At 45.3% G+C, this 27,063-nt stretch overlaps 1 protein-coding gene across 6 annotated transcripts in view; it reads left to right on the top strand.

The window, feature by feature from the left end:
- Positions 1 to 27,063, top strand: part of LOC147010706 (dystrophin-like) — a 1,018,488-nt gene that overhangs the window by 461,336 nt on the left and 530,089 nt on the right. For all 6 annotated transcript variants that reach the window (XM_085859617.1, XM_085859614.1, XM_085859615.1 and 3 more), the window contains 6 exons: positions 11,142 to 11,312; positions 13,602 to 13,781; positions 14,049 to 14,177; positions 18,107 to 18,277; positions 19,045 to 19,134; positions 25,887 to 26,024. In XM_085859617.1, the coding sequence (XP_085715743.1) occupies positions 11,142 to 11,312; positions 13,602 to 13,781; positions 14,049 to 14,177; positions 18,107 to 18,277; positions 19,045 to 19,134; positions 25,887 to 26,024 (879 nt within the window). The remainder of the gene's footprint in view (positions 1 to 11,141; positions 11,313 to 13,601; positions 13,782 to 14,048; positions 14,178 to 18,106; positions 18,278 to 19,044; positions 19,135 to 25,886; positions 26,025 to 27,063) is intronic.

The following is a 27,063-nucleotide window of genomic DNA, read 5'->3' as shown; positions in this document are numbered from 1 at the left end:
ACTTACGGGACTCGGTGCCACAACACGCATTCAAAGAAAAAGCAAGAAAAGACCCCCTCATAGACAAGGGAGTCAGACTGGGCCCGTGGGCCTAATGCGCGTGGAACCTAGATGAGCGGCCAGGTCCACGAGACTGAAGGGTCTTACCCGCGCCCTCGTGGCGTGATGGCAGGCAAGCCGCGATGTCAGCGTAGCTGCGCCTGGCTTCGTGCCCCTGGCGTGGTCGGTGAGCTCTCTCCGGTGCTCCCCGTCTGCCTTTCTCGTCGGCTTGGAGCTCCGTCTCCCGACTTGACTGCCCGCCGACACTGCACTCGACTTGACTGCCCCGCCGCTGCTGCCACTCCACTGCTCCCACTTTTCTGCGCTCTCCAGACCCTCCAGACTGCCACTTTTCTGCCGACACTCTGCCACACTGCTTGACTGCCGCGACCGACACACTTAACTGCCGACACTACTGCTGCCACTCCACTGCTCCCACTTTTCTGCCGACACTTCGCCGCAAAGTGCCGCCGCTACTTGACTGCCGACACTGCTGCTGCCACTCCACTGCTCCCAATTTTCTGCCACTTTTTCTGCCGCGAGCTGCATTGTGCTCGTGCTTATAGAGGCCAAGGGGCGAGCGTATATGCAGATTTGTGGATCACAGCGGGTTTGGAGGCGGGGCTATACCATCTGATGCTCAGCCATTGGATGGATGAAAAGGGGGCGTGAAGCATTCCTGATCCGCTTTTTGAGGTGAAAGGAACACATTCACAACCCATGGCACGACGTGTGGTAGAAAGGCGGAGGTGGTGGGAGTTTGCTGTGGTGGTTTGGGAAGGGTGTTGGTGGTGGCGATTTGGTTGCTGGCGGGCATCGTTTGAGAATGGCGGTGAAGCGATGATTGCGGGGTGGAGTTGTGGAGGTAAAGCGGCGAAGGTGGTGGTGTTTGAGTTGTAGTTGTTTGGGAATGATGTTGGTGATGGCGATTTGGTTGTTGGGGGATGATTGGCCCAAAATAATGATAGAGAAAAGAAAAATGGCGAACTCATCAGCAAGGTGATGGAATCCATCATCGCCTCAGATATGAAATCCTTCCTCTTCTCCAATGGCTTGATTTCCAATCATCAATTTGGTTTCAGACCAGGTCACTCTACCCTGGATATGCTGCTTCTGCTCTCCCATCAATGGATGGAGGTCCTCAATGCCAGACAGGAAATCCGAGCCGTATCCCTGGACATATCACGTGCTTTTGACACAGTCTGGCACCCTGCCCTACTCACCAAACTCTCTTCCCATGGTATTCAAGGCCATCTCCACTCATGGCTCGCAGACTTCCTCTCCTGTCGCAGTCAACGTGTGGCCCTAAATGGAGTTCTTTCATCCCCTCTTCCTGTGCAGGCTGGAGTTCCTCAAGGTAGCGTTCTGGGCCCTGTTCTTTTTCTGGTTTTCATCAATGATCTCTCGGACTCTCTGGAAAATCCTCTATTTCTCTTTGCCGACGACTCCACCCTCTGCCGTACCATCTGTCATCCCTCAGACCGGCAAGCAGCAGCTTCTTCACTCACTGCAGATCTGGATAAAATCACAAACTGGTCCAACACATGGAACATGTCTTTCAATCCAGACAAATCTCACACTCTCACTATGTCTCTTCGAAAGGACCGTTTACAAAACCCCCCATCCACTTTCTCAACAATCCTCTGGAAGAAGTCTTTTCTTTCAAGCTTCTAGGTCTCACTATCTGCCATGACCTTTCCTGGGAAAGTCACATTTCCAACCTCGCCTCAAAAGCCAGTCGCCGACTGGGAATCCTCCGTCGTGCTAAGTCCTTCCTCGGCCCTCTTGAGCTCCTGACCACTTACAAAGCTTTTGTCCGTAGCCTGATGGAGTACTGCTCTCCCCTCTGGGCTGGTGCTCCTGCCTCCCACCTTTCTCGGCTTCACGCTGTCGAAACCAGGGCATTTAAGATCATCGGCATCTCCCGCAATGAAGCTGAGTCTTTGGGCCTCTCACTCAATCACCGCAGGTTGGTCGGTGGTCTTTCTGTCTTCTACCGACTCCTCCCAAGCCTTGCCCCCCCCCCTGCTCTCTCTGCGATTTGTCCCCACCACATTTCCACAGGGCGCTCAAGGTCCGCCAACAACCCCCTTCTGGTAAAACTACCAAAATCACGAATCACTGCTCATCTTCACTCTTTCATTCCTCTTTTTTCTCGCCTTTGGAATAAACTTCCTCACTCTATTCTTTCCCATTCTTCCCTTCAGGCTTTCAAAACAGCTGTTCACCACCACCTCTTATCTTCCCCCATCCAAATCCTCGATCTTTTCTACCCCCGATAATCCACCCAAGCCCACTTCCTTCATTTCTCCTACTTTCCTTCCTGAAAGTCCCTGAAATGTCCATCTTCTCTTCGCCATGTTCCCCGTCCCATCCCCATCCCTCTCCCTTCCACAGTTCACCTAATGTGTCTGTTCCCCACTGTTTTGTCCCTTCCACTCCCGCCCCTCTTGTCTCATGCCTCCTTGCTGCGAGTTGTGTGTTAGCTCTCATACGAGCCTCGACCAAGGTATACAAAAAAAAAAAAAAAAAAAAAAAAAAAAAAGGATCGCAGCCTGGTGAATATGGAAATTCCCTCTAAACAACGGTGGGGAAATCTAACTGCACAGATACTTATCCTCATAACTGATCTAAGGTCCTTTATGGCGGTCTGCGAATTTCCACAGCCGTAACAATATGTACAGTATACACTCACAAGTTCTCACAGAATATGAGTGAGAGGTGAATATCTAGGATCATTTGGTAATGGACGCATGCCATGGTCGGAGGACATTATTCATCATCTTAGCTCGATGATTAAAACAACAATAATAATAATAAATAACAACAGGTGTACTGTATTTGGCAAAATAAGATAGTTTTTTGTCGTTGTTTGATCATGAAAATATATTGAAAGTTTTTTTTTCTGATAAATGGACAGTTAGCCTGGTGTTGGCTTCGTGGTTAAGGTTGGATGGCTTGGGATCTTAGGCTCCCAAGTTTGAGCCCTGCAAGTTGCTGAATTAACACCAGGTGGGGTTGACTAACCCTGTCATCCTTCTGAGGTTGGTGAAATGAGTACCAGTGTACTGGGGTAATTACCATTTGGCGTAACCTGAGTTGGAGTGATGACCTGTCCAGAACAGCACTCTTTGAAGTGGATTAACAGGGGAAGAAAATATTGTGATTTTGGATGGTGGAGGTGAAGAGGTGGTGGTGAACAGCTGTTTTTAAGACCTGGAGGGAAAAATGGGATTGAAGAGAGGGTGGGAGTTTATTTCAAAGGCAGGTAAAAAGAGGAATGAAAGAGTGAAGGTGAGCAGTGATTCGTGATTTTGGTAGTTTTACCAGATCTTGAGTGTCCTGCGGAAGAAAGGAGATGGTAGAAGACAGAAAGACCACCAACGTGCCCGCCGTGCGAGAGTGATAGGCCCAAAGACTCAGCTTCATTGCGGGATATACCAATGATCCTAAATGCCTTGGTTTCCACAGTGTGAAGCCGAGAAAGGTGAGGAGCAGGAGCACCAGCCCAGAGGGGAGAGCAGTACTCCATCAGGCTGTGGACAAAAACTTTGTTTGTGGTCAGGGACTTAGATGGGCCGAGGAAGGACTTTGCACGACGGAGGATTCCCAGTTGGCGACTGGCTTTGGAGGTCAGGTTGGAAATGTGGCTTTCCCAGGAAAGATAATGGCAGGTAGTGAGGCCCAGAAGCTTGAATGAAAGGACTTCTTCCAGAGGATTGTTGAGAAAGTAGATGGGGGTAGGGGTGGGGGGGGATTTCCAAATGGTCCTTTCACAGAGACAGTGAGAGTGTGAGATTTGTCAGGATTGAAAGACATGTTCCTCGTGTTGGACCAGTTTGTGACTTTATCCAGATCTGCAGAGAGCGAAGAAGCTGCTGCTTGCCGGTCTGAGGGATGACCGATGGTACGGCAGAGGGTGGAGTCATCAGCCAAGAAGCAAAGAGGATTTTCCAGTGAGTCGGAGAGATCATTGATGGAAACTTGGAAAAGAACAGGGCCCAGAACGCTGCCTTGAGGAACTCCAGCCTGGACAGGAAGAGTGGATGAGATAACTCCATTTAGGGCCACACATTGACTGCAACAGGATAGGAAGTCTGCAAGCCATGAGTGGAGATGGCCTTGGATACCATAGGAAGAGAGTTTGGTGAGCAGGGCAGGATGCCAGATGTGTCAAAAGCACGTGATATGTCTCGGGATATGGCTCAGATTTCATGTCCGGCATTGATGTCCTCCATCCATTGTTGGGAGAGCAGAAGAAGCATATCCAGGGTAGAGTGACCTAATCTGAAATCAAATTGATGATTGGAAATCAAGTCATTGGAGAAGAGGAAGGATTTAATCTCTGATGCGATGATGGATTCCATAACCGTGCTGATGATTGGGAGAAGGTTGATTGGTCTATAGTTGCAGGGATCTGTTTTTGCACCTTTTTATGCAGGGCAGTAATGTTTGCTGATTTCCAAGCAGATGGCAGTTGACCTTGAGTAAATGAGAAGGGTGAATAGAACAGAGAGAGGGTGAGCAAGAGCAGGTTTTTAGGACATGTGGGCTGATGCCGTCTGGATCGGTTGCAGAATCTGAGTCGAGGTTTGTTAGCAAGCTTTGATTCCATTCATTGTAACTCCACGATGCATGATTGTCTAGTTACAATACTTACCATGTGTCATGTCATTTGGTTTTGCAAAGTGATTTAATCTACCATAAATGGGGTGTGCCAATTGAAATCCCACCAAAATAATAGAATTCCACTGGATAAACCCCAAAAAAGAAAAGGTGGAGTTTCCCAATCCCACATCCAAGCATATCTTTGGCTTGTGTGTACAGATCACACGGTCATGAGAGCCTCTTTCTCTGCCTTTCAGTTGAATGACATATCAATGATATATAAAAATGAATGATATATAAAGATGGATGATATATTTTTAAATATACAAAATGAATGATATATAAAGAACTTTGATTTTGGCTGGTAGCAAAAGGCTCATTACTTTGCAAAACACTTGGCCTCTTGATACTTTCTGCCTGTGGTCAATGTGAAGCAGAATGTTGGGATTCAGTTGTTTTCCTAGACTGTCCCCTCAAATACAAGTTTTTGCCAGTGACTGGTGTTTCATCCAGATTTTTGATGAGTGTACTACTGTCAAGTCACAGGTGTGACTGTGATGGAGATGGAGGTGAGAGGGCAGTGGAGGGAGGCAGGTTGGTGGATGAGAGGGGGGGCAACTTAGAGAAGGAAGAGTGAGGGGGATGAAAGGTGGGAGAAAGGTGAGGGGGGAATTTTTGAAAGAGGTGAGAGGGAGGCTTGGAGGGAGAAGAGTGGGATGGTTGCTTTGAGAGTGAGAGTGAGGGGTGAGGGGGGTGAGTTGGCACTGAAGTTGGAAAAAAAGAATGGTTGATGGAAAGCGAGCATCCATGGCAAACTGTGGTTTTTAAAAGTTTTAGGTCAGAGATGCGATTTAACACAATTCTTGATGGATGCAATGAAGGCGAATTCAGAGCATGGAGAGAAGAAGCGCTGTAATAGTTGGATTTTTTAGGCAAGGAATGAAGGAGAGGTCGAAATGAGAGCAGTCTGTTAAAATAGCAGAAGAGAAGTGCATTGTGAAACAGTAAAGAGTACCACATGTGTGAGAGAGGAAGATGAAGCATTATAAGATCGTTTTTGTTGTTAATATTAATGTATGAGAGAGTTCAACAGATTAGGTCATGGAAGTGTAAAAAAAAAAAAGAAATCGAGGAAGACGAGGAGGAAGTTAAGAGGAAGAAGAAGTAGCAGAATCGGGAGAAGGTGAGCGTGTTGTTGTTGTTGTTGTTGGGTATATTTTTTTTTTTTTTTTTTTTTTTTTTGAGATAAGAAAGAGATTAGTTGGGAGAATGGGGGATGTTTGGGAAGTGGGGAGGATGAAAATTGAAGGTAATGGGGAGGATAGAAATTGAAGGAATGGGGAGAAAAAAACAAACAAAGAAACAAAAAAAAACGATCGAACACCGAGTGGAACCGGTAGGCCTCAAACCTAGGACTAGGCCTCAAACACCAAGTAAGAACGTCGACATAAATACTCACAGAATAGCACGATTTTTGAAACAAAACCGAACTAGGAACACACATTAACATGTAGGTGAGAAAATTAAACAGTTAAAGCGGGACAAATAACAACCGGAACTTAACTTTGAGAATGTCAGCAGGGAGCCCCGAAGGAGACCTCTTGCCGCTCAAAACCGGAACCGGAAGTCCACTCCACCTCCTCAAATCCTCAACTGCCATCTTCCTTGTCTCTTGTCCCCCCTCTCTCCCAGCACCACAGAGCCTTTTCTCCTCCTCATTCGGCCCCCTCCCCTCGCTATTCTGCAATACCCCACACTCCTTCAGCAACCCTCCTTACCTCCCCCTCGTCCCTCGTCCTACCCTCCCCCGCCCCCTCCACCTCCTGCACCCAAAGCCTCCTCCCCTACCTCTTCATTAAAAGTGTGGACCTCAAATATCCGGGGCCTTCGCTCAAACCTTTCAGATCTTTCCATGCAGGTTGCCACTGACAAACCAGACATTATCTGCCTAACAGAAACTTTCCTCTCCCAAGACGTGTCTGACTCCCAAGTATCTCTCCCTGGTTACTCCCTCTTACGGTATGACAGACTTGAGCCTCGTCCTGGTGGAGGTGTTGCTCTCTTCATCAAAGACTCTATTCTTCACTCTCCCTGCACTGCTCTCACTCCCCCACACCCCCAGGAATACCTCTGGCTTCGGCTTCCCCTCCACTCCCACCTCATGTTTATATGTGTGCTGTACCGTCCACCGAACAGTGATGACTCCATCTACACCTCACTCTCCGAAAACATGGACCATCTTCTATCTTCTCATCCAAACTCTCTCTTCCTCTTATGTGGCGACTTCAATTGTCATCACGCCAGTTGGCTAGGTGTGGGTACCTCTCTCACCTGCCATGGGACATCAGCAAAAAGCTTCTGTGACTCATTGGGACTGACTCAATCGGTCAACTTCCCGACCCGGATCTCAACCAATGGTACTCCATCTCTTCTGGATCTGATTTTGACAAATTTCCCTGACAATATCTGCTGCTCTTCCTTCGCTCCAATTGGTTCTTCTGACCACGTCCTTGTTAAAGTGGACATCTCTCTGGCTGTCATCAGAGAACCACCTCACCGCCGTCGAGTCTGGCATTTCACTCAAGCCGACTGGCAGGGTCTCGAGCAGCCATCAAACTTACAGACTGGTCTCCTATCACTACTTTCTCAAACATCAACTCATCCTGGGAATTCTTTCAAAGAAACTTGCTCTCCCTCATGCACAGATTTATCCCCTCTCGTGTTCAGTTGTCTTACCCTTCCTCCCGCCCTTGGTTTACTGAAGCTTGTGGTGAGGCAGTTGTCCTGAAACAACTTGCCTTTGCCTCATGGAAAGCAAACCCAACTGAGGGCAATCTCAGTTCTTTCCACAAAGCTCGGAACAAGTGTGTATCTACCCTCAGGAGAGCCAGAAAACAACATCTTTCTCATCTCAAGTCTGAACTCTCAAACCTCTCTCCCTCCTCAAAATCCTGGTGGCGTTTAATCAAATCTGTTTCTGGTGTATGTTCCCCCTCCATCCCCTCCCTTACCTCAAATGGCCGCACTGCTGATTCCACACGTGATAAAGCTGAATGTCTAAACTCGGTGTTTGCAGCTAAATCTTGTGTCCCAAACCCATCACTATCTCTACCCACTTTACCCAGTCGCACCCAACTGTCCCTGGACTCTGTATCCTTTTCTCCTGACAAGGTGGAGAGCTTGCTTTCAAACCTCGAGTCAGATTCTGCAACCGGTCCAGACGGCATCAGCCCACGTGTCCTCAAAGCCTGCTCTTCTGCTCTTGCTCACCCTCTCTCTGTTCTATTCACCCTCTCATTTTCCCAAGGTCATCTGCCATCTGCTTGGAAATCTGCTAACATCACTGCCCTGCATAAAAAGGTGCAAAAACAGATCCCTGTAACTACAGACCAATCAGCCTTCTCCCAATCATCAGCAAGGTTATGGAATCCATCATTGCTTCAGACATGAAATCCTTCCTCTTCTCCAATGGCTTGATTTCCAATCATCAATTTGGTTTCAGACCAGGTCACTCTACCCTGGATATGCTGCTACTGCTCTCCCATCAATGGATGGAGGTCCTCAATGCCAGACAGGAAATCCGAGCCGTATCCCTGGACATATCACGTGCTTTTGACACAGTCTGGCACCCTGCCCTACTCACCAAACTCTCTTCCCATGGTATTCAAGGCCATCTCCACTCATGGCTCGCAGACTTCCTCTCCTGTCGCAGTCAACGTGTGGCCCTAAATGGAGTTCTTTCATCCCCTCTTCCTGTGCAGGCTGGAGTTCCTCAAGGTAGCGTTCTGGGCCCTGTTCTTTTCTGGTTTTCATCAATGATCTCTCGGACTCTCTGGAAAATCCTCTATTTCTCTTTGCCGATGACTCCACCCTCTGCCGTACCATCTGTCATCCCTCAGACCGGCAAGCAGCAGCTTCTTCGCTCACTGCAGATCTGGATAAAATCACAAACTGGTCCAACACGTGGAACATGTCTTTCAATCCACACAAATCTCACTCTCACTATGTCTCTTCGAAAGGACCGTTTACAAAACCCCCCCATCCACTTTCTCAACAATCCTCTGGAAGAAGTCTTTTCTTTCAAGCTTCTGTCTCACTATCTGCCATGACCTTTCCTGGGAAAGTCACATTTCCAACCTTGCCTCAAAAGCCAGTCGCCGACTGGGAAGCCTCCGTCGTGCAAAGTCCTTCCTCGGCCCTCTTGAGCTCCTGACTACTTACAAAGCTTTTGTCCGTAGCCTGATGGAGTACTGCTCTCCCCTCTGGGCTGGTGCTCCTGCCTCCCACCTTTCTCGACTTCAAGCTGTCGAAACCAGAGCTTTTAAGATCATTGGCATCTCCCGCAATGAAGCTGAGTCTTTGGGCCTCTCACTCAATCACCGCAGGTTGGTCGGTGGTCTTTCTGTCTTCTACCGACTCCTCTCCAGCCTTGCCCCTCTGCTCTCTCTGTGTATTGTCCCAACCACATTTTCACAGGGCTCTCAATGTCCTCCAACAACCCCCTTCTGGTAAAACTACCAAAATCACGAATCACTGCTCATCTTCACTCTTTCATTCCTCTTTTTCCCGCCTTTGGAATAAACTTCCTCACTCTATTCTTTCCCATTCTTCCCTCCAGGCTTTCAAAACAGCTGTTCACCACCACCTCTTATCTTCCCCCATCCAAATCCTCGATCTTTTCTACCCCGATAATCCACCCAAGCCCACTTCCTTCAATTCTCCTGCTTTCCTTCCTGAAAGTCCCTGTAATGTCCATCTTCTCCTCGCCATGTTCCCCGTCCCATCCCCATCCCTCTCCCTTCCACAGTTCACCTGTGTCTGTTCCCCAATGTTTTGTCCCTCCCACTCCCACCCCTCTTGTCTCATGCCTCCTTGCTGTGAGTTGTGTGTTAGCTCTCATACGAGCCTCGACCAAGGTATACAAAAAAAAAAAAAAAAAAAAAAAAGGTGTCAACATGATGTTCACACAATCAAATCTGAGGCTTCTGAAACCTGTTTTCTTCTCTATTGTGCAACATCGAGATCTTGTTTCTGGTGATGCTACTTGATGGTGATTCTACTCGTAGCCACGATCCACCTGTAGTTGGAGCATTCATGCAATTCTTGATTTCTTGTAATGAGGCATCGTCAATGATCATGTCGATATTCTTTTCTTAATACATCGAAGCCAAATGCGTTTAACTTGAAGGATCACTTGAACATTCTTCTTCGTCTTCTTCATCATCATCATCATAATAATAATCATCATCATTATCATCATCATCATAATCATCATAATCTGCCTAAATATGAATTTAGGAATTCATATCCTTCAAAAAAACCCTCAGATATCTTGCAGAGTCCATGCGATGCCCCCTCAATGTTACGACTTGGATAAGCGTTGACTGAACCCAGTCTTAGCCATGGGACAAAGTCAAATGACCAGACTGTGTATGTCACATTTGCAAAGCGTACAGTTCACTACACAAAATTATTACATCACAGGTCACTCATTGATCCAACACCCATAAATAATAACCTCGTGGCTATCCCATAGTGGCGATAAGACATCTTGGGAGCCTTCCTCTCTGATGTCGACATAAATTGCCATTAAGCTTCCAGGTGACTCTTGAAGTCAAATAATGGCTGCACGAGCAGCTCCGCTTTTTTGTCATATTCTGTTCGTAATTTAGAATTTTTAAAAATAAAATCTGTGCTTTTCCTCTTGGAATGACAGCAGTCACCTTTACTGAGAAGCGATTAACCCCTGATAATCACGGCAAAAGAGCTATACAAAGGCACTCTTGGTGTTTGACAAATAAGGTTCTGAGAAGCACTTTTGCCTTTGACAGATGGAATATTTGGGAATCAGAAATAGCTGAAACGCTGCGTGAATTATAAATGAATTGAGAATGGCTGAATAGACCACTGTATGTAGTGAATCCTCTTTTAGGATGCTATCTTATTTTGAATAAAAGTTCTCAGGTCAGTCCGTATGTTAATTTTGCAAGTTGGAAGGAGAGGGCAGGGAGTGGGTTAATTGAGATGTAGTTTTCAAAAAAAATCTTTGAAACACAAGAAAGTGGTGATGAGATAAAAAGGAAGGTAGGAAGTTGGAGAGAATGGAAAGGAGGTTCGGGTAGTTGGAGGGTAATGTATGAAACGGAGTGGGAGGGGAAGCAGCTTTGATCAAATATCCCATCGTGTTTGTAAAACTGATATATTAAACGGTCTCTTCTTGTATGTTAATAATTTTCCATCTCGGACATTTTTTTTGTAACGCAATCCAATGTGGAGTTTAACATCATTTCAAGTGGTGATCTTTGTCCATCGTTCAAGCCGAGTGTGATTTTATTGGCGATTGGTTATAATGATGAAGATTTTTTTTGATGGTCAGCAGATCGAGAGAAAATTTATAGATAATCGTGGAAATCCGCAGTTGCTGATGTGGGAATAGACTTCACTCCTTGCAGTGTTTTTAAGACCCATATTGTGCTCTGCTGTGACCTGAACAGGTGACTGAAGGAAAAACCGAGCTTGAGAAAGCGCTGAAACTCTCACGGCGTTTGCGTAAAGAGATTGCAGGCCTCACTGAATGGCTGGCATTGACTGACATAGAGCTTACGCGTCGTTCCGCAGTGGAAGAAATGCCTGAAGACTTGGATGCAGAACTTGCTTGGAGCTTGGTGGGTATTTTAGTCTGGGTCCAGAATGGTCCTCACTCGATATTCCAGGTTGTGACAGTTAATATATAATAGCTTACTTGATCAAAAAACATGGAGAATATAAATTAGCTTTTTGGGAGTGGACACTTGTTTAGTGATGCCTCTGTTGTGTTCACACAGCTCTATTTAATGTTTGGTTTACTCACGTATGTATCCCATTTCAGTTACCTTATCAGCTATATATTTTTCACAGATGCACATTTTCTGGAATTTTTAACTTTCCTCCTCCTCCTCCTCCTCCTCCTCCTCTTCCTCCACCCCATTTCCCCATCACACACCTCCACACAATTCATTCCCAAGCTGCTCCATACCTACCCTTCCCTGCCTTGACCCCCATATCTTCTCAGACTTGTTTCAATCCTCGCCACACTCCTTATGACATTCTCCTACCTCTCATTCCCATCTGTAATCCTCCTCTCTCTTATTTTTCTCAATTTTAATTTTCTCAATTTAAACCCCCACCTCCCCCCAACAAACTGGTTGGTGCATATGTTGTAAGTATATGCACCGTGACATTAATTTTTGCGTAATCTATAGCAGGTATAGCCTGCTGTTGGCTTAACAGTTAAGGTTTCTGGCTTTAGATCTTAGGGTCCTGAGTTTGAGCCACTGCCGCCCATTAAATAACACCAGGTGGGTTGATTCAACCCGTCCTTCTTTCGAGCTCGGCAAAATGAGTACGAGCTCTCGAAGAATGAGCCATTCGATGATCCTTTGTCAGAGTATCAACCCGTCCAGGATTGTTTCCCCTAGGCAAGGAAAAACTGCCTCGGTAGCCCTTTGCATCTGAAGATGTGAAAATTCTGCTTCTTCTTCTTCTTATTATTTTTCTTCTTCTTCTTCTTCTTCTTCTTCTTCTTCTTCTTCTTCTTCTTCTTCTTCTTCTTTTTCTTCTTCTTCTTCTTCCTCTTCTTCTTCGATAGAAGGTCTACAGAGACATAGGTGGTAGACATGTGCTTTTGTAAAGAGGACATATGGGGATGTTTTTTGACAACATGATAGCTGATAAGATGTAGCCTTGTGTTGGCTTAGTGGTTAGGGTGGTGGCTTGGGATCCTAGGGTCCTGAGTTCAAGCCCCGTTGGCCGCTGAATTAAAATACATCAGGAGGTTGACTCAGCCTGTCATCCTTCCGAGGTCGGCAAAATGAGTACAAGTGTACTGGTAAGGGGGACACTGCATCAGCGGCATAGCCGCGTCCCAACCAATGATGCAACCAGCAGCCACAGGCTGCGAGAGAGACAGAGAGAGGTAGATATATATGATAAGATCAGCTTCATGTTGTTGAAAAATGGAAGACTTCACAATCTAGTGTTCTTGACTGCACTGCACCATAAGTAAAGCTTATATTCTTTGACTCTTCCATTAATGTGTTGGCCAGCTCACAACCCTCCCCCTCCCCCCCCCTGGGAATCACGTTCTCGTGTTCTTTCCTTATTTTAACACCAATCCTGCTGTTTAATAATGCCACTTAGCAGGACAGCACAGCCGATTAACTTGGTGCTGAAGACCCAGATGGTTTACATTGTTGATCTAATGCAAAGATGGATTTTTGCACAGTCCATTTCACATTACTGACGAGTGTTCACACTGCCACCAAGCAGCAGCACACATGGGCTCTTTGGACCAATAAACCATCTTGGACCAGAAATCAATTCAACTTTTTTCAATCATTATTTTCGCCGAATAGAAAACGCTCCCAATATCTTATATCTTCTTGCTGAGATTTCAAAGATGGTTGTATGAGTTTGGCTTTCTTTGACAAACTTTTGGAGGCACCCGAGATGTGGCTAAAATGTTTGTTTGATGAAATGATCTTCCCTTTATATGTAAAGTGCACATAGTTCTTCGAGCAGACAGAAGTTAACAGAACATAGGATTGGTATCAATGAGCATGTCGATTGAAATCGTGCAAAAGTAAATAATGGCGTAGCGGCTGTTTACACCAACCTCAAAGTTGGTTTACACCAACCTAATTTGAGAAGCCCTCATGGCCCTCATAAAACATGGCGTCGTCCACACCTTTTTATTTATTCATTTATTTATTTATTTTAGAACTGACCGTCCCTCCAACTATCATCTTTAATTGGGTGTTAAAATGTATTCACATTGTGACGAGCAATAATTCTCCAAATGTTGGAGCAAGTTCTGAAGCTACAGCTGTTTTGATGACTGCGTCAAATGTGTCTAGTGACCTTGAAGGTGACCTTTTGTATTCTGCCACCTATCTGCCCAATTTTGATTGTCCCAGGTCACGCAGAAAGAGGTTGAGAAGCGTCGGCCATTGCTAGCGGCAGCAGGGGAAACTGGTGCCAGCCTGACAGCACTGCTCAAAGGCCAAGAGAATTCTGTGGATGACAAGCTGAGTCTTCTCCACAGCAATTGGATTGCCGTGACGTCACGCACAGAAGAGTGGCATCGACTGCTGCAGGTATCTTCACCTTTCCTATCTATCTTGTACCTTTCCGATCTCTTTCCACGATGATGTGATCACGTTACTTCTGGCAATGGTCGACGATACAAAAGGAGTTTGAAAACTTACATGAGCACTGCACATTTCCCTTTTCGGTCATGATTTTTTTTTTTTTGCTACCGGTCTTTGAAGTTCCCTCCTTCTGATGGTGAACTGTCTGAACTCGCATGTCACATGGTTCACATGTAATCTCTTGTGAATGCATGAAAATTTCTTTTCCCTCAGGATTACCAGACCCAGATGACGCAGTTTGACCAAAATATCGCCGACATCACCACTTGGATATACCACTCCCAAGTCTTGCTGGACGACGCAGAAAAGCTCCCAATGCATGAGCGCGAAAATGTGTACAAAGTGAGTTCAAGCAGGAGTGTCGGGTCTGTGAACTGAACTCCACAAATGCGTGCAGTCACAGCACGCTCGTGCAGCTTCAGGTCTGCCGTTGACTTGACCCCAGGAGCTCTTCTTTCACTTTTGTAGGTCGAACAGTCAAAATGAACTGAACCATGTCAGTACGCACTCGTGCACAAATAATAAAACGCATGGGCATTGTGGTGGGCGATTGTTGAGGACATTGGGCGGGTATACCATAGGTTTTGGGTGTGAGCAGGATATCTCAAAAGGTTATGGACATAATCTGGCGAAATTTGGTGGACGGGTTGGGTGTGTGACGAGAATGAATTGATTCGATTTTGGTGAAGATACGAATCCAGATTTGGATACGAGAATTATTTAATTTGAAAGTGATTCTTCATCATTGAGAGATTTGGCCAAAAACGATACATAGCATGATATTTAAAAACACTGCGGACAAATTATGACAAAACTCGGTGGAAGAGTTGGGTAGTTGACAAGAACAAGCCGATTCGACTTTGGTTAAGGTCCAGATGCAGATCCGGCTTATACAAAACGTAAACTGTTCAACTTTGCAGAGGTACGTGCTCTACCGAGTAGCGTTTTGATTAAGGAAATGGATTCTCAGCTTTTGAAACCGAGCTAATCTTCGTATTATTATTTTGTCGCTCATTGTGATTAAGAACCCAGGCAGCTCACGAATGACATCAACAAAGTGAGTAATCGGTCTGCAGAGCCTGGTCTCATTTGCACGACTGTTGTCGACTCTTCAAAACGCGCTCAGAGGCAGCCTTGGATTGGGGCGAAGATGCTGCATATAAAAGGCAGCACCATCCCAAATTTCCTCCTTACCCTGTGGAATCAAATCGAATCGAATCGAATCATGCTTGCAAATGCACATAATTATTTCCCTGCCACCAGAGCCATTATGTTTGTCCCCACTGGATACACCAGCTTGGCGAATCTTTTAATATAGCCCGTCTGTAATAATCTGTTTCCCAAATTACTGTGCATATTATCTACTTAATTTCTTCTTTTAATTTGCAAATCCCTTGGCAAGTGTGACACAATATTATGCGATAAACCCGATCAAATTTGCCTCCTAATCTCTGAACCCTCAAAGTCATTCAGCTTGTCCTTGCACTGCCAAAGAGTACGAGGAATGGGATTATTACTGCAATGACCACCGCTTCCGATTACAGCGGTTGTTCTTTTCGTTCATTTCAAAAATGGACTCCTGTTTTGGGTAAAAATGTATGTGGCATCATGAGATCTGTAACATCTTCAAATAGCAATGAGATTTGTTGAGAATATTTGGAAGTGATGCTTATGACCAAAACAGTTGGCCATGATGTCGAGGACAAGGACGTTCCATTCGTCATGAGATCTGCAAAGGTAAATGCGAAGGCGGCGAGAAAGGAATTTGACAACGCTGAGAAATTACAACAGAAGGCGTTAAAAACTGTGCCCGGAATAGAATCCGAGCTCTTCATTGCAATTCGAACCTTGATGTTTTTTTTGTTGTTTGTTTTTTTTTCAGCCTGGCCACATGCGAGGCTTTAGATTGTTCGATAGATACCGTAATGATGTAATCGCAATCATGACAAAGGCGAGCTTTTAGTCTGCCACCGATGGAAAATTATTCCACATTTGTCGCGCGTCAGGCTGACTTCCAGACCTAATTAAAAGCTTCCTTATTCTGCAACTGCACTGACCTAGAGGTTCTCCAAAACCAACATTGTAAGCTTTCAATGAGTGAATCTGAGTTCCTTGAAAAGGAACTTCATTGCACGAGGACGCCGGCCATTCGGCCCATCAAGGCTGAGCAATGGTTGCCAACCTATGGCTCCTTGGTAATGTTATTGTCTGTTTTATGCCGAGTTTTCAGCAATGAAGCAGCACGTACACGTCTCCTCCATACAAAAATCTAGCAAGATTTTTTTTTTTTTTTAGCCTTTGGTATAATTCAGCCAGGATTCGAACCATCATCCTCCCAGACTCAAAGCGGATGCTCTATTACACCACTAAGTCTGGTTCTCAAATTAGACTCGGGAGCATGATGGTTAGAATATGGCTCAACAGACTCAATATACCGAAAAATCAGGTCGGAACGTAAGCTGTGGTGAGGATTCATGATCAGCCCAACCACAATATATACACAGAGGTCGTAGCAACAACAGCCTCTTCAGCTCTTTATAGTCTGCTTCGCAGACTATTTTCAAGTCATCTCCTTGGAAACCGAGCTATCTTTCAAATCCATCCTTTAACATTTTATAAGGCGCGAGACATCTTGATGGAGGAACCCCACTGAGTGGTCATCTGTTTTGTGGTTGATTGAGCACTTGTAAATTCGTACTTGAATAAATGTAGAAACACTGGGCCTTACAATGACATCATTGCCTTCTTAGCTTCCTGGGTTGCAGCAGGCTATGCAATTGCATCATACATTTGGATTTTTTTTTTTTAAGTTTCCAGTTATATTATTGTTGTTGTTGTTGTCGTTGTCGTTGTTGTTGTTCCGCCTCTTTTCAATTACAAAATCACCATTAGATTTTTAAATGGAGGCCATTTTGTTTGCCTTCACCATTTCGTTTCCCTTAGCCATTCTTAAATCGTCCTATCACACACGCTTACTTTGTAGGCCACCCTCGTGTCTTTTGCTATTTCACGAGCCTTGCAGAGAAAAAAAAAAGCATGACCTCAATCTACTTGGATCTGGAATCAAGTCACGTGGTTATCATTGTGACCCCGATGTGATTTAATCCACTTTTAAATCTTTAATGGTGGCATCTGGAATTGTAAAATTTTACTATCTTAATGGAAATTTCCATCATTACTTAAATTATTTCAATGCTTTAGTTTCTCGAGTGCGGAACATGGTTCATGTCCGATCATGTTGCTCTTATTGCTGTTGCAGATATCGCCCTCATCTCTTCTCCTGTCTTGTTCCTCTTTCTCTCTCATTCCTGGTTATAACCTCATTATTTTGTTGCTCATTTTATTTATTTATTTTATTTTATTAACCTATCTGTTGTGTAATCGTTATTTCACGCTTTGCATTGTGCCGGCAGCGACGTGCGAAGCCTTCGTGTGCCGTTACATTTTGGCTTTTGTGCATTGTATTCTAAATCTCGGTTCTGCAATGAGGCAGACAGCTTTAAATTTACTAAATCTAGTGAGATTGTGTAAAGGTTGCGTGTCTTTGAGACTTTATCGTCTTGTCTTTGCCCTCATTTTGAACTTCAAAAACTTTGTTTAATGGGAGAAATGAGCCACGACCCCCACTGCAGTCCAAACCCAATTATAAGTTTGCAGTCGCTTTTGGTGGCCTCAGCTAATCAAAGGTTTGAAAATATGTGACCCACAGGAAACACCACTGAATAAAGTATTTTTGTTCAGATCTTCCATTGCAGGTTAAGTGTCAATCGGACCATTTCGGCTCAATTCTGTGCAATCATTTTCAGACCTTTGTAGTTCAGGAGGTCTTTTGACTGCTGTGCCTGTGAGGACGATCCTCAAAGTGGACCTCGAATGAGAGTTGAGTGATTGATTTATATTCCAAATTGGTACTTTACAAAGTGTTAGCGTGAACGCTTGTACATTTCCCTGGTGGTGTGGAGGCCATTCCATGTATAATCCACATGGAACCTCTGAAGCTTTCTGACAATCTTCGTGCAAATTTGGCTGAATGTTTCTCATGACCAGGAAACTATTTGAAGAAACTTGAAGAACGTGTGTGTGTGTGTGTGTGTGTGTGTGTGTGTGTGTGTGTGTGTGTGTGTGTGTGTGTGTGTGTGTGTGTGTGTGTGTGTGTGTGTGTGTGTGTGAGCCTGCCACTTGTCAGGCATGTTTGTTACCTCTTATCCTTTAATTTTTAATTTTTTTTTAATTTCTTCACTCAACACCCTCCTTCCACGAAACTCCACCAGAAACTGCAGAATGAGCTTCCAGAAACAAAATGCAAAGTCGACACGGTCCGTTTGCAGGTCCAGGAGCTCGGCGCACAGTGTGGCCCACACTGCTGTCACCTCCTGGAGCCAAAGCTGAAGGAGTTGGATCAACGCTTCAACTCGGTCTCTCTCTTGATCAACAATAGAAAGGTGCTTCACCCATGATACACTGTTTTGTGAGCTTCTTAAGAAGAATCTTTTCAGAGTCTTTCAATCAACCACAGAGTGAGTGATTCTGAGAAGCTACAAAGGTGGATTGTAGGAGATGTGACCTGTGTAAATTATCCAAAATATCTCATGGATTAATGGATGTTTTTCTTAATTTTTACCTCCACCACCAGAGGTGGAAGTAGGTTATGTTTTCACCCCTGGCTGTCTGTCTCTCTGTTTGTCTCTGAACAGGATATCTCAAAAAGTTGTGGATGGATTCCAATGAAATTTGGTGGAGAGGTTGGGTGTGTAACCACGACTAATTGTTTCGATTTTGGTGAAGATCCAAATCCGGATCCGACGACTACAATTTTTAAAAGTGATTCTTCACCATTGAGAGATCGGGCCAAAAACGATATATAGCATATTTCAAAAATGTATTGGGCATGGTATGTTCTCGTGGATCAGGCATTGCGTGATGGAGGTATGCACTCTACCGAGTGACCTTTCAGTTAAAATTGTGATCAAAGGCTCATATATGAGCTTACAGTACAATTAAAATTTCATACAAATATGAGGAGAGATGGTGCATCTTTCCTTGGATTAAAAACTAGACATGAGTAGATGATGGACAAATCAAAAACAAATATCATGGTACTCCAGCCTGGGATCCCAGCATTTTGAACTTTGACCCAAACATGGAAATGCCCAAACAGGTTGACTTTTCTGCCGTTCTTTCTTTTTTTTTAATCTGCCATTGTTTCCAGCCCCTTCCTGCGGTGTTACTGCAGGAGAAGGTGTTGGATATGCCATCCGTATTGAGTGTGCAAGCAGTGCAGCAGAAAGTTGAGAGGCAGGTGAGACCTTGCACAAAAGAAGTCACGCTTCTACGGGCAGAAACTGCATGTTGATGTTGGCACTTTATTGGTTGTTATAAACTTCTCCTTTCAATGGCAATTTTAAGGATAATTCACGGAGGTGACATGACACGGGATCATGTGCTCATGCATTAATGAAAAAGTAAAAACGGTTTCTTCAATGGTTTAAAAGATTTTTCAATACCTCTGGCAAGCTTCCGGCTCGATGCTTTTAGAGCCAAGAGACGTTTGCTTTCCTCTTTGGCTTTGATCAAAAATCTTGACAAGATGTATTGTTTAACATGCCAAGCTGTTCCTTCATTATATTGGGGCTGTCGTCTTTGCTTCAGCCACACTTTGCTTTTATGTCCAATCTTCCATTCCATGTTTATCAACACCAAAAGTTTCCCAACCAATGGACCGGAATGTTGACCCCTGCCCGCTTAGACAGCACGTCTTGGCAGATTGATCGCTTGTGGCAAAGGGTTGCCGCAAGCCTTTCTTGACTTTATTCTGCAGAACTACTCAGTTTTAAAAATGAATGGGCATTGGGAGGGGGGGTAGTGTGGGTGGGTGAACACTCCGATAGTGGTTACAGATCAACCTCGCCATCTGATTATCCTTTGGAGCTTTGGAAATGTTAGCGCTGAATTTCTGTGCCAAAAACTTTTGGCAGTTCCATATTTATGTCAGGCGTGTTTTGACGGAATGCTTTGTGAAACATCTTTCAGTGTTCAATGTCGTCTCCCACTTGGTCGAGATGCCGTGCCATGCCATTTCCGCAATGGCGTGTTACCTTTTAGCCATTTCTACTTGCAAATATGTGATTATTATCTCACTTGGATATGATGCATTGACACCCTCAAATGGGCATGATGCATTGATGCCATCCCAGTGCATCATGCATGAGAAAAAAGCTTACATGGGAAACTTTGAAAACGTAAGGTAGAGATGAGAAGCACTTTTTTTTTTTGGCTAAATTACATCATTTTCAGTGTTATAAAAATGTGCAGGGTCTTTAGAATGGTGGATATAAAAAAATGTAATCTCTCAAGTTAGTGAAGGACTAGGAAAGTAAATGTGACCTTGTTTTGAAACAAATCGCAAGGTTACAAATCCAGAGATTGCAATTTGCTCTTTTACTTTTTCTTTCAAGGTTTGTAATATTATATTTTATTTAATCCAATTTATTTGGTTGAAATATCAGTCCATTAAGAATGATGTCCAAATTACCTGCATATGTGAGTAATTGGGTTGCTCTTGTATTGCTCAACAAGTATTGATCTTGGAACGATGTGCCACCATGTCAAAGGTTGTGTGTAGTCTCTCTCTGTCTGTCTGTCTGTCTGTCTGTCTGTCTGTCTGTCTCTCTCTCTCTCTGTCTGTCCAGTGCCGTATATAAAGAGCGTCTGGCCAACTGGCAAGGCAGGCGCCATATTGCATCCCAGCCAGCGTGATTCTGGCTTTGCGGGAGCATACGCGCGGCGCGATATGAACGGGCATTTTCCTTCTTACACAAAAAGTAATGGGAGTTTCAACTTCAAATTGTGAGCTTTGCTTGAAAATAAGTCGCTCTACAAGATGGTGTTTTCTGGGTGCTGATAAACCCACCCAAAAATAACTGAGGTGGCATAATACCGCAAGTCGCATACTGAGGACGGAGTAATCTATTTCTTGACTGGACAAGATTTCTTGCCTGAATCTATGGAAACCTGTGTATCACACGAACCACAGAGGCTAGAAATCTAGCGCAAAATTGACCAGTTCAGCAAAGCCAATCATGGTTCGGAGAGCTCCTCAGGATGAATTAAAAGAAACATGACCCAGAATTACAGAGCACAAGATTCATAAAATGCCAAAACGAAAAAGTACGGTAGGACGGCTATAGATGGCGAGATATAGCAATCGCGGTTGTAGCCGTCACCCGTCCATAAGGGGTTAAAAGTCAAAACCGTCTTCAGTTCTTCTCCATATGACTTGACCCCTTCAGGAGGGGAGGCGGCTATAACCGCCAGGCGATTATGGCCGCCTCCTGTCCTGAAGGGGTTTATACGAACAACTGACACCAAGCTCAGTTCTACTTAATTTTTTTTAACACACGCTCTCATTGCCGCGCTCTTGCTGCCGAGTTGACTGGCAGTCCCAACTTTTGCCTGGCTGACACGGATCTAATTTTGCACTTTGGAATAGATGTACAGACGCAAAGTGAAAAACTTCGTCAGTCGCTTCGTTTTCAGATCGTGGCAGTCGGGAATATCAACTGAGAAAGCTGACAGACGACGGACAACTGGTCCTGCACCATCCTGAACTGCTTCTCTCCTTCTCTGAACAGCTTGAAAGCCTCGTCACTGCAATGATTCAAAGCGCTTTCTTTGTACTCCTTCAGCCTTGTTATCGCCTCATGACTGCCCTGCGAAAGAGACTTTCGGCGGTCCTCCGCGGCTTCCAGGCAAGTGGTGCAATGTGTCCAGGATTTGGAGACGGAAGAGATACAGTAGCCAGCCAGGTAATACAAGCTGCTCTCTTGGGCTTTGCTGAGAGGATCAGGAGGCAGCTCTCCAATCAAATAGCTGAATGTGTCCTCGTCACATTCGTCTGGTGTCGCCAGTTTCTCTTTCGGAGTGTCGAGAAAATCCGCTAAAAATGGCCGGTCATCCTCGAGATAATTACCGGACGCAGGACACTTCAGAAATTGTGCCACCATTATGAGCTTCAGAGCCTGTCGGAATTCCAGCGCGTTTGGGACAGGATTCTTGAATCGGACGCACCCAAATAGGTTCTCAAGGCAATCCTGCGTGAGTCTGGATGTGAGCACAAGGTGGTGTCCCCTGGCCAGCAGTTCTCTCTGAATGTCGAGCACAGATGAGGTCGATAATATGATGCCGGATTGCCACGGCTTCCACGATGTGCCACATTCTATCCCTCCGAATACCACCAGCGTCTCTTCAAGGTGCCGGATCGCCTTCTCGTAAGCACACGTATTCGCTTTACTGAGCGTGGTGGCAGGGTGACGGCTGGACATCAGGTCGAACCAGGTGTTCATAAAGTGCAAAAACCAGGCAGTTGTTAGCAACGCGTTGTCAAAACCTTCGTTTTCCACCAGGTAGTGCAGCCCAGCACTGACTGACTTACTGAAAAAAATCAATGCCTTTCCCACTTTCATTTTGTCGAAATGGGTGGTGTTCGACACCATTTCCATGCCGAGATTGAGCGTCAGTTTCAGATCGTCATTGACCTGAAATGTCACCAGTTCCTTGATTGCCCCCAGGCTGATGACATTTGAAGGCAGATCATGCCTGGAGACGATATCAGCACCGAGCTTGAATTCGTTCCCATTCACCAGACCCACCTTGACATTCTTGATCAGGTGCGGTACGTCGTACATGAAGTGTAGGAACCTGCTGTCAGCGCATGGGTGGGGAATGAGATTGACTGTCACTGCGTGCTTCGAACTAACCAGTCTGAAGTTCTTGAACATTGCTCGATTGGCACTACCCATGTCACATGTGACTGCGTTGACGTGGAGCCCAATGACATAAGCCTGCTGTACGATTTCAGTCACAAGTGGCCGGAAGTAGGCTCCGTTCACCAAATTGCCCGTAAAATGATAGGCAATTGTTTGCTTCCATCTGGAGGTGACGCCAGCCAGCATGAATACGAGGGCATGAGTTGCAGCACCACCATGTCCTGGCAAAGTTACATTTCCGCGCAAACTCCTGGATGATCTGTAGAACTGCAATCCCACTTCAATTGTCATTTCATCCAGCGTTAGGCAGCACTCACGCTCCGGTTCCTTCATGGTAGCAACCTTCAGCTGGAGGAAGTCGAACACTTTATAAAGAATACTAGGTTCCATCGCAATAACCTCCATCTTCTGCCGTAACCAACGAAGCGATGGCAGCGGCTGGTGTTGCGACAACAGGACTTCGTAGCTGGTACTGCCACATGCAAAGCGGGGTTGCAGAGCCTTCTTGTAGGTTTCTGCTGACCACTGAGTACCCCTTGTGCTGAGACGAGACAGCTTGTTGATCTGATCGAGGTTGAGAACTTTCTGGACATTCGCCTTTAGAGTGACGAGCTACCTGGCTTGTTTGCGTTTGTTCCACTGTGCTTCATGTAACCGCCACTTGAGAGAGACCACTTTCGCCTCCACTGCTCCGATCTTGGCGTCGTAGTCAGGACCCTGGTCGGTTTCAGCCGGCGTTACAGAGGCATCGGAGGCAAGGTCAACGAGTTGGACATCTTGGTTGTCGCCGTCATTCCCAGGCATGTCTTGTTTTGCGTATGTGTGATCTGGGACGGGCTCCTTCTGTTGTGTTGTCTCGTCATGGGGTCGTTTCCTCGACTTCCTTTTCGTGACAGGCACAATATGCGGGAAGGCAGTCGGGACGGCATTGCGCTTGAGTGGTCTTGAACTATCAACCCTCCTGTTTTCATACTGACTGCCGTCGAAATGCTTCTGAAAAAAACAAAAAAAACGGAAAATTGAATTACGTGTTGACAGTCAGTTCGAAGTCGATGAAAGTTTCCAAATACGATTTGCAGTCGAGAACCCCAGGACAGGAAATTCCTGAGATTCCCGGTAAAAATGTGGGAATGATTTCCACAGAAATGTATGCCAGGAATCCCGGGGAAATATACATCAGATAAAGATTAGAAATGAAAAACAGTGAGCAGCCGCAGTCATCCAACTACGCTGTCAGTGCATTTTGTTCCACTTGACGACCGTCGTCAGTTGAAGGGATTGGATTTTACGGGAAAACTGTAAACACTATTTTCTAACCTAATATGGATAAAACCAATGTAAGAAAGTTACTTACAGCTGGTGGTGTGTATCGGATCGGATATATTGCAAATCTGGTGTTGACTACTTACGCATCAGCGAAATTTCGGCATCGGATTACGTCTCATTCTTTCGGATTCCGAGCTGTTTCAGCGCTCCGATCTGATCCGATCCGACAGGGATTCATTCAATCTGACTTTAACCTAGATACTCCGATCCGACGTCGGATGGGAACAGCAAACCGCCGCTACTTACCGCACAAAGGTAGGCATTGTCGTGTGGCGTCCAGTTCTCCCTTTTCACATTTACGGCCCAACGGCGATGTCTTTCCGGGTTCCTGGGGAAGCGGTGCATTTTCACGCCTTGCCCGGGATGCACAGAACACCCCACTGCCACACAGCACACCATTGTGTCATCAAAAAAGTCAAAATCTGACGAGAAAACATGAAAAGATGGCGAAAACAATTCTAATTTCGCTCCAAGATTCACTCACGTTGAGTTGGGCTGCAATATGGCGCCAGCAACGCACGTGACCGGGTATTGACCAATCAAAGCGCAGCATGATCGAGACAATAGTTGGCCAGACTCTCTTTATATACGGCACTGTGTCTGTCTCTCTCTGTCTCTCTGTCTGTGTCTCTGTCTGTGTCTCTCTGACTTTCTCTCTCTCTCTCTCTCTCTCTCTCTCTCTCTCTCTCTCTCTCTCTCTCTCTCTCTCTCTCTCTCTCTCTCTCTGTTTTTCTCTCTCTCTCTCTCTCTCTCTCTCTCTGTGTTTTTCTCTCTCTCTGTTTCTGTCTCTCTGTGTGTCTCTGTCTGTCTGTGTGTCTCTTTCTCTTGCTCTCTCTCTGTCTTTCCCTCCCCACTCTCTCTCCCCTATTCTCTCACTGTTTGCCATCGGTACATTTCTCTCGATATGCATGCCTTTGCATTGGGCGGTGAGACGAACAATGGCATGCCCACCTACATTTTGATGTAGACTGACAGGATGAACGTAGGTTGCAGTATGGCCAAGAGGTACGCAGACTTTCCTCTAAGCTCTCTAGTCTGATTTTGAATCCCGACCCAGCTATAAACTGCCATGCCGGTGTTTCACAGGCAGGGTGATTCATCAATGTTTGCCATCCCTCGGATGGACATTAAACGGGTGTCCCATCTCCTAGCATTGATTGTTGGACGTTAAAGATCCCACGGTATCCTTCGCGAAGAATAGGCAAGCTGTCACCAGCACCATGTACAAATTACAAATGCCTGCCCCAACCAGCAGAGGGCATTGCATCAGTGGCACAGCCATGCCCTCAGCCAATGATGCTACCCCACAGCCTTGTGCTGCATATTAACGAAGAAGAAGAATGTAGGTTTTTGTAAAATGATTGTCATGGGGCACCCTTCTCCAAAATGTACAGCCATGTTATGGAAAGTATCCCTTCCATCTGGTTCATTATAGTTCTTGTTATAAAGCTTTTGCCTTCCTGGTTAATTTGAGTGCTCATTGTAAAGTTTTAGCGGTGTTTCATCACGGGCTGATGTGTGGTTAAAATGAAATATACAGTTCATATCCATTATCAGAATGATCCAATTCCCAAGCAGCACCTGATGCCCAATGAGGTGTCAGGATGTGATTGGATATTCATTGAATTAATGTGCCCGATTATGAGCATTTTTATTTGACCACTTTTGAATGCATGCCATTTGGCAACAAATGCCCCTGTTGTTTGACCTGCATGACTAATCACCAATTTTGCACCTTTTTCTCTGCCTTCCTGCTTCCATCTTCACTCGTCTCAACATCTTGCCTGCTGCTATTCCTCTGTATTCACGCTCAAATAAATAATCCTGCATCTGTCATTCCTTCTCGCTCCTGCACACTTGACCTCATGTTACCCCATCCACTTTTGCTTGCTGCCTTGCTGCACCTTTCTTTTTTTCACACCCTCCTCCATTCCTAAACCACAATGGCCCATGTGGTTAGAGGGAACTTCTGGAATCCAAGCGTGCGGGCGAGTCTGGCCTGCCTCCCGGGACTTACCGCCTGGCTAGTTTGTCCTCCATTCAATCGCACGAGCCCTCACCCCTGCACGCAGCCTACCCTCTTCTTCCCTTCACCCAGGCAAGCCTTTTGAATTTTTGCACCCATCGTGATACATCCTATCTCACACCATTTCCCAACCTCCTAACCATACATGACACACCTGGCTCTGCGGTTTATTGGAAAAGATGATGCTTCTCGCAATGTAGCGGCAATGGAAGGGGCACCGACCGCACCGTATGTGATTGTGTTTTCATGGAGATGCAACACTCTTCCAGCATGTTTGATCTCCGTTTGCCTGTTGTTTGATCCACAAGTTAATTTAGTTTTGACCTTTTGAATAATGCCAGGATTTTAACGTTTCTCACATTTTAACATTTCTCACAATGTGCATTCCTGCTAGGTGCATGGTTATTGCTGCTTTTGTTAGGTTTGGCTACAGCACGCTTGACCCACATCCTTTACTCATTCTATGTCAGTCCAATTGCATGAGAGCCTTTTTGTGACTTAAGAATTGGACTACAAAGCATCTTTTTTATTTTTTCTAGTCACTTTTGCACAGAAATGGGCCATTTATACACAAATGGGAGCTCAACACACCAGTTTTGGACCATTTTCAGGTGTAGTTTGCATTGTACCTGGTCCTTTCATTTTAGTTGTCTATTTATTGGTGGTATAACGGAATGTATTTTCTATAAAAGCAAATGTGGGTCGAATGTTTCACTTGTCCCCTTGCCTCTTTTCCTTCCCTGTATGTACGACATATCCACTAGTCCAAAACCTCTCCCACACAAAAGGTATGCATTGGAACTTTGTCTCTGTGATTGAATCCCACACTGCTACTAAGGCTGCAGCACAGCCTCAAGCTACCTGAACGACAAACTGAAAAAAAAACGACAAACCTATTTTAAAAAATATTTTTTATCTATTTTATTGGTCCAAGGCTCATAAAGAAGGCTCATACACTCACACATACATGGACATACTGACGAGATAAACATGACCACTGTGGGTTTGGGGGAAGTGCAGTCACTTCCTGGGATACCCTGGGTACCAGTGATGTCATGACAATGTCACCGCCTTTCTCATCACACTCAGCGGGGCATTTTCAAAAGAGGAA

This window comes from Eptatretus burgeri, chromosome 16 (genome assembly GCF_056783735.1).
Source record: "Eptatretus burgeri isolate ZD-2024b chromosome 16, Ebu_testis_v1, whole genome shotgun sequence".
Taxonomy (NCBI): Eukaryota; Metazoa; Chordata; class Myxini; order Myxiniformes; family Myxinidae; genus Eptatretus; species Eptatretus burgeri.
This window is presented reverse-complemented; position numbering and strand designations above follow the sequence as displayed.